Genomic DNA, 14,449 nt, shown 5'->3' with positions numbered 1-14,449 from the left:
CACGCACGATTCACCAAGCAACGTTCGCCGCTGAAAGAAGAAGAATTTGACTGACGACCAAGCGACCAAGAGCGAACATTGATGAAACCGCAACCGAGACGTACGGGCTCGGGGGTGGCCGGTGAATAACGACTATTAATAAAACAAAAAAATAAGAAGATACAGACGAAAGCCGAGGAGAAGAAAGCGCGTGCGAGGAAGTGCGAGAAGAACGGTAGTGGTCAGGTGCGGTAACCGAGCCCAGTGTGTGTACCATCCCCTGGACACGGGGGGTGGCACAGAAACGCCGTCAGCGTGGGTGCCGGTGCCGCAGGGGCGCGCCTGGCCCGTCGGCTCGCCCGCAGATTAGCACGCCGATTAGCGGCTTCCTCGGGCCCCTTCCGGCGTACCGGCCTGGCGACCTCGGCGGGCCTCACGTCGGCGGCGGTGGCCGTGGCGGCCCAGGGGGAGCCCCACGCTCCCCCGGTAGCTGCGCCACGCCGCGCCACGCCGAACGGAAGTGCCAGCCCGTTCCCGGGCTTGGCCACGATGATCACGGGCAGCACCACGATCATGGACGACGCCGACGACGACGACGACAACAACGACAACGACGACGACGACGACGACGGCCACCACGATCACCACGACCACCACCATCAGCAACATCACCAGCACCACCAGCACCACCACCACCACCACGAGTCGTAGCAAGAACAGAGCCATGTCCATGAGGAGTCTGCACCGGCGCGTCTCTCATCCGTAAGTTATGGTCCAGGCATTTATCGTTATGAAGCGGGCGGGACTCAGGGCACGCCCCGGGTTATCGCCGGCTGTTTCTATATTATCTACCGACCTACCTACACATCCGCTGCGTGGCAGACACATTTTACACCGTCCGTCATTCGGTTGAGGAGAGTGGGCGAGATTGATAGTAGTTGGTCTTTAGCAAGCGACGACATTAACTCTTTTGGTGCGGATCACGATTCCAATAATACTGTATATGCTGTGTAGGAAGTAATATATGACGTAGAGGATATATTAAGACATTTTTTTTCATTTTTAAAACTTTCTATAAAAGCAGATATTTAATATCTTATTTTTTAATAATGGCTGAAATATATGTTATATAATTCTAAGTGATAAGTATAACAATAAAAACAAAAATACTAAAAATGTCTTTTATGAGACGCAATGTAAGCAATGATCCAAGTATATCTTCTTATACTCGGATATATACTTTCACTATACTCTGTTATTTATTATTTGTCCATCGTTTCATTCTTCCTTCTGAAAACATCTTCTATGGTGACTGCAGCTTTCAACCTTTGTATTTTTTTAATATCCGTTAATTTTCAGATAAATTCTCTTACATATTATTTCCTAAATGTGTTCCATTTTTTCTATTCTCTTCTTTTCTTAAAATTTCATTCAAACGTCTTATTTTCTTTTATCTGAGAATATTGTTCTTTGTACAATTAAAATACCATATGCAAACATCATATTTGTTAATAAACATAATTCTTTATTTCAAATATTATTTAAAAAATTTTTTTAATGTCTTTCTTCCTTTTATTAGTTCCTTTATGATAGCTGATAAATAATAATTAACCGATCGCACCAAAAGAAATAAAATCGCCAAGTTTTTAGTTCGGATCATGTAATGGGAACGAGGAACGATTGTAGATGACGGTTGTGACTTCCGATAAGAATTTGCATGGTTGCGTTACGTTGATTTTTTGCGGCTTCAATGATTTAAGAGGAGGGCGAGAACTAAATTCAAAAGGATTTAGAAAGAATTATTTATAACACGATTAAAGAATTATATGACAGGAATGATAATAAGCAATTTTCAAGCTACTAGTCATTGAGGGGGCTTAAAACTTATCAAAAAAATAAAAATTCTCGATCGATTTTCTTTATGTAGCGTATCTTTTGTTTGGTGACATATCGCTGAGAGGGCTTAGCACGCCCAGGCTTCCAACACGATCCGCTTATAGCGGATCAAAATAATACCTTAAAGGGCTAATGATGAAAAGAATACTTCATAAAATCAATTAGTGAAAGACAGAAGGAAAGAGATAATTTAGAAGACAATAAAATTTAGCTGTATACAATAAAGCTATTGTTAATGCTATTAATAAATTGATTTCTCTTCGCAATATCAACGAAACCGCAAAAGTCAATGTCAAGAATGTGTAGCAATTCATGTGTAGGAATATCATATAGGATTTATATTAGCATATAAATAAGTAATACAAAGTATTCACATGATATTTCTGAGAAACAATACTCATACTGTATTATGCATTCCACACGATACTTTTCAAAAGCATTCCAACGTACTGCTAGATGTGGAGGTAGAGTTATTTCAACTGTCGCGAAATAATAGCATTGATGCGACAGTACGTCAAAAAGACAGTGAGTTAAGACACCGAAGAACGTAATAAAGTGCATCCTATCCCGCTGAGGCCTGCGAGCAAATGACGTCACCTCTGTTATCGAAAATCAAGTCGGTTCGAAAGCTTTGATGTGGTGCTCGAATCGCTAAACTTAGCTCCGCTCATGACCAGCAGTAAAACACAAGATTCCGATATCTGCGCGCAATTGAGAAACTTCGAACCTACGAACTGATCCCGCCATACGGATACTTTCTATCGTAAAATAAGAACACCGGAAATATTTTGCGCGATAGGTTCGCATCCTTGATGTTCGCCATAAAACTTCCCGTTCATATTCCTAAATAGTCGAAAATTTATTTTCGACAGCTATATTACCTGAAACTTGAGAAACTTGTCGCGTTCGTCTGGCACCTCATTTTCATTCGTTCATTCCTTCTTGCTAATATTTTCCTGCTGGTTGAGTTGTTATTTCTTTGTAAGTACAAATTTCATTTATACTTTTATTTATGTATTATGTTTTTCAATTATATCAAGTTTACATACATATAAATTTTCTTATGCACTCACAAATATGAAACGTAGTATTTTCCGCAAAAGTAGAGCGTTTTTGATTTATTAAAATTACCACATTCTTAATTTACTAAAATGACAGTGTCACATTTTGAAATTTGAAAAAATAATAATTAATTTGAATGAATAATTTCTAAATCGGCAAAATTAATTGTAGTAAAAATCAAATAACTCGTATAAAAAATTTTCTTTCCTTATCATCGATTACATCGATTCACATTAGCTTCAAATTTACTCATTGCCTTAAACTCCGAGCCTGGAATTTCTTATATCGTTCAGTTAACTGCTCTTGTATAGAATGCGGAGGTACGCTTGTCTATTTTCGAATGCATGCCGGTCAACCCTTTCCCTTCCAAGTTCATCATGCTTCATTTCAGAGTGCGCGGAATACGTACCGCCAGGGAATACCTCAGGCACGTCATTACGTGGACGTTAGCGAGAGCACACATAACAAGTAGTTTAATGAACGAAATTAAAACTGCAGCGTGCGGACTCTCGTCAACATGGGAAAATGGAGCGCGTTAAGCGCGTTTTAAATTACTCGTTGACACTCGTTATTAAAGGGAAGTAACTTCACAGATTAGCGCAAAGAAATTGTCACTGTGAGAAATCACAGCGTGAATATTTGCCGAATAATCGATGTGAGGTGTTGTTTCTGTCGGAAAAATACGGCTTAATTTCTCGATTCATGACGCCGCAAGATGGGAGAATTATACCGAATCATACTACTTGATACTTTGTAAGAACTTTCAGATGCTGTACCTTGTTCTTAACACTTCAAAACTGTCGTTAATGACCTGGAAGTTTGCGCATTTCTTAGCGCGGCTAACATCCCCCGGAGTTGTTAGACAAGAATGATCCACTACTTATATACCGCAATGAATTAAAGGGTGTTACTTATTGAGATTTGCGTAAAAACGTTAAGCGGTTTGCGTGTAACCGATTGATCGTACGATTAATCGGACCGACTACGAGCGACGAAGAAAAAGGGGGAAAAAGCTGCAATGATTCCTTACGATAAGACGAACAGTCACCGTGAAAAAGTCGCGTCTGTTAAGAACAATTTTTGTGAACTAAAATGTCAGAGAGACGGAACAGTGGCGACTCGTACAATTTCCGAGCGCGTGAAAGTGCTGTCATATAACGCAGAAAAGAGGACTGATTAAAAAAAATAAATAAATAAATAAAAATAAAAAAAGCAGGGCAGCTGTCAAAACGACTCGAAACTTAGAAAAAGTACAATCGGAAATTATTCTGTCGGGCCGATATGTCACCCCGATAGCAAAAGTTTTGTCGAACTAAATCGATTTTTCTTTAAAGATTGCATTCGCGTATATACGTAAGTTGCAAGTACCGTCTGTACGATTTTAGTTAGTGACGTTATACTTAACGATAGTTGACGTAGGCATCGTTAGAGGCTTAATTTACTATTTATCCAATACATACTACTTATACCTGAGGCTATATAAGGTCTTATATACAGTACTAGACACTTGATTGCAAGTTATACATAGCGCCTAGATAGCACGAGTTTGCTTGTCATTAAAATTCTATGTAAAATATTTGATACTAATTTACCACTATATCAAATCGTTTAAATAACGATGAGTATTAACGTTATCGTTGGAAAATTCTCGCCGAGCTCACCTCGCTGTCACGATTATCTCGATTGACACAACGTGATACGAGAATATGCTTTAGCACGGCCCGAGAGCTTCTCTTTTTTGCAAACTGCTCGTAGGGATCGATATGCGATGTGTCGACCATATGTAGTGGGTATTACGACGATGCGATGTTCGTGTATCCAAGCTAAGCGAGAGAGAACGGGTAGAACAGGCACATATATCTGCAAATCGGTTTCAAAGTTGGCGACCGTCAACTGTTGTTTCTGTTTGTGACATAACTTTGTCACAGAGAAAATCAATTAATTCGTGACCCCATCTGTAGCCGGAGTCACTTCCCGTTTCGTAGTTGCATACGAATAAATCTTACGACGATCGACAGGCGGTATACCGTGCACGATTGACCAAGTATTCCCTGATATCGGAAAGTAGCGCAACCGCGATTATAACCCGATAAATTAACACTGCGACCAACTATCGTGACATAGATGTCAAGCCTTCCCTGATCGATTTCCTGACTCATAAAGCTCGTGTAATAATTGTCAATCTGTATTACACGCGCGAGCGAGCTGGACATTAGTTATTTTCGTCATTTATCACTGTTGACTTGACAAGAAAAAAGTATTGACTAAAATGTTTTAAGTTTCAAAAAACACGACGTGATAGATATCACTGTCAAAAAATCATTTATAATATGTATATTTTTGCGCCAATCCATCTCACTGAAAATGCTTACAAATTGACAAATTTCAATGTTTACGCAAAATGGGCAAATTTCAATGAGTAAACAATACCATATAAAGTTACAAATTTTCGAAATATTTAAATTTTTCAAACATTTAAATACTTCGAATTGAACGCTTTGATTTTTTACATTTTTTTTCTTCTTTGTAATCTACTCCAATACTTCAAGTATTCAAATAAGTTTTATTAAAAATTTTGTTAGATATTTAAATTAATCCAAGATTATCCAAATTATTCTCAAATATTCACAGCAACTTATCTGATTTTTTTTATTGCAATTCTTTTTGACGAGTAATTCTATGCTATTTCGATATGTATATTGCACCCTTGAAGCTGATACAAATCTCACAGTTGTTGAACTGACATCGTTGTGCCCCGCTTTGTTCGTCGATCCTGTTTCTTGCCTAGAACGGAGTAGTCTTTGTAATGCGCGAAATTCTTTGAATAATCTCACGCTTTAAATCTCTATTCACAAAGAGCAAAATGTTAAGAATACGTACATCCTGATTCGCAAAATGTAAGTTTCCTATATTTTCGACGGAAATGTCGAGTCTGCCTCTTATTGACAATATGTCCATTATTTAAAGTTAGTTCAAGGCCGCAAATTTATCGAGTAAATAAAGAGAATTTCGATTATTAAAGTTACTGACAAGTTAATTAAATTCAAATAATTTTAGAAGAATTTACATGAAAAATATTTAATTGTTGCATCAGCAAAATTTCTGGTATGAACTAATAAAAATACTCGCGAATGGGAAAATTTTTTATTTCTACGAAAATATGACTATATTACGAACAAATTTGAACATTCCTATATAAAAATAAAAATGTAATATCAAAATATTATAGCAGCAACATATATCTCGTTATTCTCTTCAATATAAGATTGAATAACAATTTATTTTCACAATAAATATATCTAACATCTAATAAAACAATAAGCTATATTAATCTAAATTTTCTCAAAATTTAATTGGTTAACAAAACAATGAAATTCTAAGCGCTTTTCTTTCGACAGTAAGATTCATATTTATAGTCACGTTTCTGTTGAAAAGTTAGCTAAAACCAGTTTTGAAACATAATACACTTTATAAATCTTGAATATCAATTTGATATTTATAGTTATACTTGTATTATACTTGCAGCCGCGATTCAATTGAGAAACTCAGATAAAGTTTATCTTGAGATACAGGCTAAGTGTCTCGCGATTTAATAATTGAGTTTTAATAGTTCACGCGTACGTATGATAACAGTTGATTTTTAATTTCATAAAATTTTTCTGGAAATGATTTGAGAAGCGAACGATTATTCATATAAAAAACTCAATCTTTAGTGCAGGAATAAATTTTCAAAGTCTTAAAATTAAGAAATCTAAGATGTTCTTTATTATGATATTTTTGTGTCATAATAATGAAAGATAATGTCGAATGATAATTTTTACATTGTATGCATTGGTTTAATAAAGTAGCAGAGCGCGTCTGTTTGAAATTAAGTTTTCTCGAACTCAATACAAACATGTCAGTGATATTAAATCTAATATTCATTTAAGAACGGTTTACCTTCATTTTGATAGAAAAAGTGTTTATAGAAATTTATTATCGTTCTTTCTTGAGATCTTGAAATCAGTTAAATGATTTAATAAGCTAAAGTAGAAATAAGTTACAACATTTTTTGCAGCAGTTTAACTTAATTATTTCTAAACTTATTTTAAAACCATAATTCTTGATTTATTAAAATCACAAAATGTCATTCCTTTCTTAATAAAAATCTAAAAGTAATATAATCTATTAAGTTATTCAGGTAACTTTTTAATCAAAACAAAAATAAATTTTATCTCTTTCAAATAATAAAATAGATCCATTTCTAAATTATTATTAGTAATACGCATTTAAATACATATCAAATTGCAACAATTTTGCAACAGTTTTCATCAATTAAAATTTAATCTTAAATGACACTAAATTTACAAAACGATAAGAGCAATAACAGCTCGCAATTATTTTGAAATACTTTGAAGAAACGGAATATTCAATGTATATTTTATTCACAATTATTTTTTCAAGTTATAATTTTATTTATAACTTGAAACATTTTGTGAAAAAACTTATTAACTGGCGTGCGATCTTGGTATTCGTTTTTGTGTCGTGCTACCGTGTACATACACAAGGCCAAGCGTGTTGTTCTCGCGACGAGACTCGAATTGGCAAATCCGCTCCGTGTGCCCCTGTACGCATCGAAACGCGATTGCGACAAGTACAACGAGATATCGAACGTGATTGTTACCTTCAATTAACTATGTCAACTCGCTTAATTAGTTCTCACGATTGACAACTCGTACGAGTCGCGTCAGTGTTGAATTAATCGGTGTTTGTACTTTCTTATGTGTTGTACATCGAAATATAATAAGATACATGTTGCGTGCGATTAACATCAAGTGTCGTATCACGCGATTGTCCTACTCTGATAAATAGTTCGTGCGCAATCGTAATTAACAACGCGAGTGTGAATGTTGTGAGGATGCAACGATGGAATCAGAGAAGAAGAGAAAACGTCAGGCGATGGTGGAGTAGCCAAGGGGTAAGTTATAATTTTTCATTTTACTTGTTTCTGGCAAAATTTATCATATATAATTATCTAATGTGCAGGAAATATTTATTTTTAAATATTAATTATCCCAAATAATACTGTTATAATTCATATTTATATTTCTGTTTTGATATGTAGTTCAACGCAATTCAACGTAATCGCAATTCCATCGTTGCGCATCATATTGGTGAATAATGCATATTTTTTTATTTTATCAAAATATTTGCGGTATTTATTTAGAATAAAAAACTCATATCAAATTTTAATAAAAATGTATTTGTTTCCTGGTGCAGACTACTGCGTTTTTCTTGCAAATTGTTTTATTTGGAGTCGAAAACATGTCGAATTTTGAATAAGTACATTTTTATTAACATTTGAGGAGAAACCCTTATTTTAAATAAATATGTTGGATCTGCATGAAAGTTATTTCATATATTTTATACTTATATGAATGTATCGAATTAAATAAAGATATAAGTACATCTCATAGAGATCCAATATCTTAAAATGAATGAGCTCTAACATAGGTTAATACAAATGTTTAATCTTGGAGAAAATTATACAATCATTATTATTAACCACAAATTATTAATTTAGAATTTTTATTAAATGTAATTATAAACCATGAAGATATAATATATTAACATATTATATTAATGACTTTATATGATTAACTTTTATTAAAATGCAGAGATAATAATTTATTTATACATATATGTATATATATTTATATTATTTATATATATTATAATAAATGTATTTTAATATATTAATATATTCTTATAACAAATTTTTTAATTTTTACTTTAATATTGTTCAAACGAAGAATATTTAGTAATTAGAGATTTAATAAATATTTTATCGCACATTATTATATTGCGAAAACTTTCACAGCAATAAAATGATTAGTCAATGAACGGTCGATGACAAATATTATTTGACATTTTTATCATCTTCGATTTCATTATAATTGTTCCTATATTATAAATAAACAATTATAAATATTTATATAAGATTTCTTTTCACAAGAGATTATTTTTCAATTAATTCTATTGTATATCAAATTGATGCAAAATCAGAAGCAAGTGCACACACACACACACACACACACGCGCGCGCATATACTGTGTATTTGATGTAGAATTGGCCAGAAGGCAATAAAAATCATATAAGAATATTTATAGTTTTTCAATTAACATAAAACAATTACAATAAGATTGAAGATAATAAAAATATTAAATAATATTATGTATAAATTATTTCTGAATCATACAATATTTTAACAATACTAGATTTTATAAGAATAATTGTTCTGCTTCTCATAATCATCTGAATCTTATTTAGAATTGATTTCTAATTAAAGCATATTTATTGACCCCCAGTTGCAAAATATAAAACTTTATTCTGAATATTTCGCCTGATACGCTTTTTCATATGAAATTCACGTAATAATTATCTTGATAAATATGTGACTAATCGTAAGCATAATAATACAATAACGTGAACGTAAAAATTAATCTATTACGTATCTTTCTATATCCTCTAACTAAAATTTGTTATCGACGGTGTCATCACGACTAGAAATTACGTTCATTCATCCTATTAATTAATATGTTTAATCCTCTTACGCGTGTCTTTTTTCCCCCGATTCGTGAATCTGACGCTGAATGATTCGTCGGAAATATTTCTACATAATCTTTTCTGCGCTGATATTTAGCCTTGACCGCTTTCCTTTGGTGAGTTATCAAAAATTTATTTAATGTCGACTGGCAATTTGTAAGGAATCGCTGTTAATAATGTGTATGCTCTTAGCTCTCTCATATGTTGTTAATTTCTCGCTCTAAATTACGGTATAATGATAAATTGTATAATTAAATTTTCGTATCAATATATCTTAGTTTAAACCATCAAAACTTCATTGGTTTTTACATCATAAGTAATTAAAAATGAAGGACTTTTCACAAGCTTCTTAAGCTTGCAATAAAACAGTTAAAAGAATCTTTCTTTTCTTTCCTCTACTTTTTCAGAATTTTAATTTAATTACGAACGTATTTAGTGTCATTAACCCGTTAAAAAATTGCAGATGGAAAATATGGACAAAATTTCTTTCACGGAAAAATTCATTTTAAATTTCCTAAAGAGTCTAAATTGTATTTCGGTTCGCTTGCATTTAATTCAAGAGCAATTAATTTCTTTTTATAAATAATGATGAAATTTAATTTAAAATCATATTCGAATTCATTTAAAATCTCATTGTTTAGTAAAACGTCTCTTTGTCTTCATAAACAGATAATATTACATCGCGAGGAATGCTGTTTATGTTTTATTATGTGCACAGCGCGAGACGGCTTTGCGTTTCCCAATATATACGATTTACTCCGGATTTGACAGCTAGAAAGTTACAAACAGACGTCGCCCGAACTCCTGCAGTCGTCGCACGTGAACGTGCACCGTTGATGTACTATGACTTAGAGCCCTGCGGCATGTGGGAATCGGGAAGATATCGAGACAGGGCACGCAATCATACGTTATCGCTATATGCTCGTAACACCTTCGCCGCGAATTTAACGAGAGTGCATTAGGGCCGCTTGTCGGTTAGTAAAAATAGTCTTGGTTGTGTAAAGCCGATTTGCAACAGTCAAAATCCACATGGTAATGAGGAGATTGACGATGTTAAAGGGCGGTAAGTGGTAGCCACGGTTTTGGTATCTAAGATAACAAGATAGGAACGACGGAGGTGTATGGTAGGCGTTACGGAGAGTCGACTAGGGAGCAATCAATAACTGACCCATATTGTAGTCCTCGTTTTCCTCTCTCACTCTCTCTTCTATCTATACTGTCTCCCCTTTACCACCCCTCGGGCGAACTATCTTTCTTCGTCCACCTGCTCTCTGTTTCCTCCTTTTTTCAACTTTTATGCGCTTTCTCATCCTTCGTTCATGATTCCTCTTTTCTACCAATTTCTCTTATCAATGTCAGCTCAACGATTTGTTTGCTAAAGTTGTCGACCTGTCTTCGTTCTTTTCAAACCGATGCTCATATCTCTCTTCATTTACGATACACAAATAAATAATTTTAATTTAAAATTATCATTAAATCGTGTCTATATTACACTCTAAAAAATAAATTTAAAAAAACTGAATACAAGCGTGAAATTTTACATATAAAAATTACTCAAGAAATAAAAAAAGTATTTTTTTCTTTACTGAAAATGTTAACAATTACAACTTTCAAATTTTTATATTAAACTTAGTAACTAACAATAAATGTTAAATTAAAAAATAAAATATTTTAAATCACACAACAGATTCCATCATGTAATTTAAAATATTTTATTTTTTAATTTAATACTCATTGGATCATCTACTCACATCCCCAAAGCTTAATTGGTCTAGTTATGCAAGAAAAGTCCAACCTACATAAAGGCCGTTTCGAGAAAAATGCAAATAATATTTGACATGATTTAAAAATGTAGGTAAAAACTATTTTTCATTAATGTTAGTCACATATTAGGCTTATATCTTTTTTGTTTAATGCAGAAAAATGTACAAACGGTCTACTAATTACAATAATTCAAAAAACTATAATTTTGTGGGTTAAACATTTCTTGCACAACTATAGTTATATAAAAGTCGTGAGAAGATTTTCAACGGCACTTGAGAGTTTATAGTTCGAAACTGACATTGCTCTGTTATTTTTATTACAGAAATATCTATTATCGTAATATTTATCCTGAAAATATCATCTGCATATTTCTTTGGTGTGCACCGTATTTTCCCGTAAACTCAGGTCTTAGGCAGGTAATGGCTTAATACGCTCGCTTTGCGCGCTGCATTTAACGCAGAATTATAAGTGCATTATGACGCGAGAGTGAGCGTCGCGGGGATATTTATAATCACTTCCCGCGTCTCTTTTTACGCGAGCCCGTAATCCCGCGTGCTCTTTTTGCGAATACGGGCTTATTGTATAGATCCGTAGCCGCGCTTTCATTCGAAAAGCGAAAGATTCGCCCGCGTATCGCGCTCAATCCGATCAGATTTCTCCGTCGCCATGATTTATGCTCGCTTCCGTTAGTCGGTCGGCGATACGCGTTTTTACGCGAGATCATTTCGCGACGATCTAAAAATCACTCTGTGCCCTATTAACCTTTAGATGCACGCGCAGATTTTCTTGAAAAATGATGCTCCGTCTTTCTTAGCTCAAGATATGACACTATCTTGGAAACATAATGACTTCCGGTCTCCTACAGAAATATTAAGGCGCGAAAGATAAGTCCGCGCTCCAATGTAAAAGCAATTTTGATAAGAAAAGATATTTTAATTATGATATTACAAAAGTAATTATTATTAATTACATTCTTTTTAAGATGCTAAATTAAGTATTGCAAACACAGATATTTCAAACGCTTTTGCCGTGTACTCTCGGTTTTTACGATTATTCTTCCCGAAATGTAGCATTTTTCTTACGCTCAATTTTTTCGCTATTTCTTATTTTATTTATATCTGGATCAATTCCTAAGAATTTGTGTTTCAAGCAAAAATAATTTCAAGTTTGTTTTGCTGAATACAATTCAGAACTAATCCGATTTGCATAATAATCATATTTTAAATATATCCTGAATGATCGTTTATATAATTGCAAGAAAAAAATGTTACATGTAGAGGATATGTGTCTACGTATGATAGTAACTGGTGTTACTTTATTTCCATAAATATCTCTTACTCTACTTCTTTTACATCCTACTCTACTTATCTTTTTGATATGTCGCAAAAATGCTAAGCGAGTGAAGGAGGTGAAAAAGGGTGAGCATTAAAATGGCTTGAGGATCTTTGAAAATTGATGATTTTCTTTCTCTCAAGTTCCTACATTACGCATATAGAATTCTAAAATTTCTCATCTTGTCCCAGTTTTCACGATTTTCCAGAGCGGCAGCAACTGCGGGATACACACTATCTCGCGGTGCATTATATCGCTCGACATGTATTCGATACTGAACGATTCGATCAGCATGTATCCGCGACTGTCAGGGCAACTATACGTGCCGCGGAGAATCCTATCGAACAAAGAATAATTATAATAACTGTTCAATCGTATCGAACGAGTGCTTCCTCTCTACCTTCTCTCTCTCTCTCTCTCTCTCTCTCTCTCTCTCTCTCTCTCTCTCTCTCTCTCTCTCTTTTCTCTTTTCCAACAGCAGTTTTAAATCAGTGATCCAGATCTTTTTCGATCGTAAGCTATCCGTGTCTTGTAAATAGGCGATTGAAAGAGTTTTTCGAGTAGGCCTGAAAATGGGTGTCACCGCGTAGATTGCAAAGAGAAGAAAGAGGGAGGTGAAGGAGTCTGAGATGCATCAGCAGCGTGGGGAGGATACGCCAGAGGGTGAACTGAAGAAGTGCTTAGAGAATGGCAGCGGCTCGTATCTCCACAATCTCTGTCGAGGTTCGCATCTTGCAGCCCTTGAGAGCTCTACAATATCTAATATCACGCTTTAAATCGCACGTTCGAGATCGCGTGGTGCTGGTTACGTCGATATAAAGTCGTAGGCAACTCCATTGCCAACGCATGTGAAATTCATTACGAGCAAAGAATCATTTATTTATTGGTGCAAAAATTTTACGCAAAATATTAACTGAAAGAAGAAAGAAAAAATAAAAAATTCTATAAAAACGTCGTACTATCTAATCGTTGTAAGTTTTTCTTTTCTTCTATTGTAATTTTTCTATTCAATATACAAAAATTAAAGTAAAAAAAAATTAATTTTTTTACACTGTGCTTATCATATTGGAAAAAATTCTTCTTTAAATTTACTTAATAATATACGTAATATCACGTAATACGTGATAAAATAAGGATTTTTTATCATATCTTTTCAGAGAGCGATCTCTTTTCTCTTGAATATTAAAACTTCTTTTTTAAATATTGAAATTCCTACATTATTTTTAAATCAAGGAATAGTCGAAACTCGAATATTCCAATCAGCAATATTTCATACCGATATTATTATTAATGCGGTTTTACATAATGTGGCGATCATATTGAAGCTCACTGATTATTATATTATTGTGTTGGTAGGGATTGGACTATTGTCGGGACTGCCGGGCGATCACCATCGCAGACCTATGAACAATAGGGTACATTAACTCTTGTCTTATTTTTTGCCTTCATATTTTATTCCTTACGCTCGAATTTTTCTTCTTCTATTTCTGCTATTACTACTTCTTTATATCTCTTAGCGGATCATTTGATACATATCAATTCGCCATCGTCATTACTTTACTTGTCTCTTGTGATCTTTCTCTTTCCTTCTATCTTTTTCTAAAAAATAAAATATGACCTCTTAAGTCTTAAGTCATAAGTCACGCATGCTTTGACATTTCTTGTCTTCCATTTTTTCTGACTACTGTCATCGATCTTTTCGACTTCACCAACTTTTTTCCTGCGACATTATACGGAAAATAGTGCATCAAACTGGTAGCCTATGGACTTATGAGACGCATCTCGTGTTTCAATTTTTTTTCTCCCGTTATGTGCATGCGCAGCGGAAGT

The 14,449-nt window shown here is 34.2% G+C and overlaps 1 protein-coding gene across 7 annotated transcripts in view; it reads left to right on the top strand.

Moving 5' to 3' along the window:
• Window positions 1-615: 615 nt before the first annotated feature.
• Window positions 616-14,449, top strand: part of LOC105193137 (potassium/sodium hyperpolarization-activated cyclic nucleotide-gated channel 2) — a 138,343-nt gene continuing 124,509 nt past the window's right edge. For all 7 annotated transcript variants that reach the window (XM_039458566.1, XM_039458565.1, XM_039458563.1 and 4 more), the window contains exon 1: window positions 616-741. In XM_039458566.1, coding sequence (XP_039314500.1) covers window positions 704-741 — 38 coding nt within the window. In that variant the 5' untranslated portion in view covers window positions 616-703. The remainder of the gene's footprint in view (window positions 742-14,449) is intronic.

Source organism: Solenopsis invicta, chromosome 16 (assembly GCF_016802725.1).
Source record: "Solenopsis invicta isolate M01_SB chromosome 16, UNIL_Sinv_3.0, whole genome shotgun sequence".
NCBI lineage: Eukaryota > Metazoa > Arthropoda > Insecta > Hymenoptera > Formicidae > Solenopsis > Solenopsis invicta.
The sequence above is the reverse complement of the archived record's forward strand: the minus strand, read 5'-3'. Positions and strand labels throughout refer to the sequence as shown.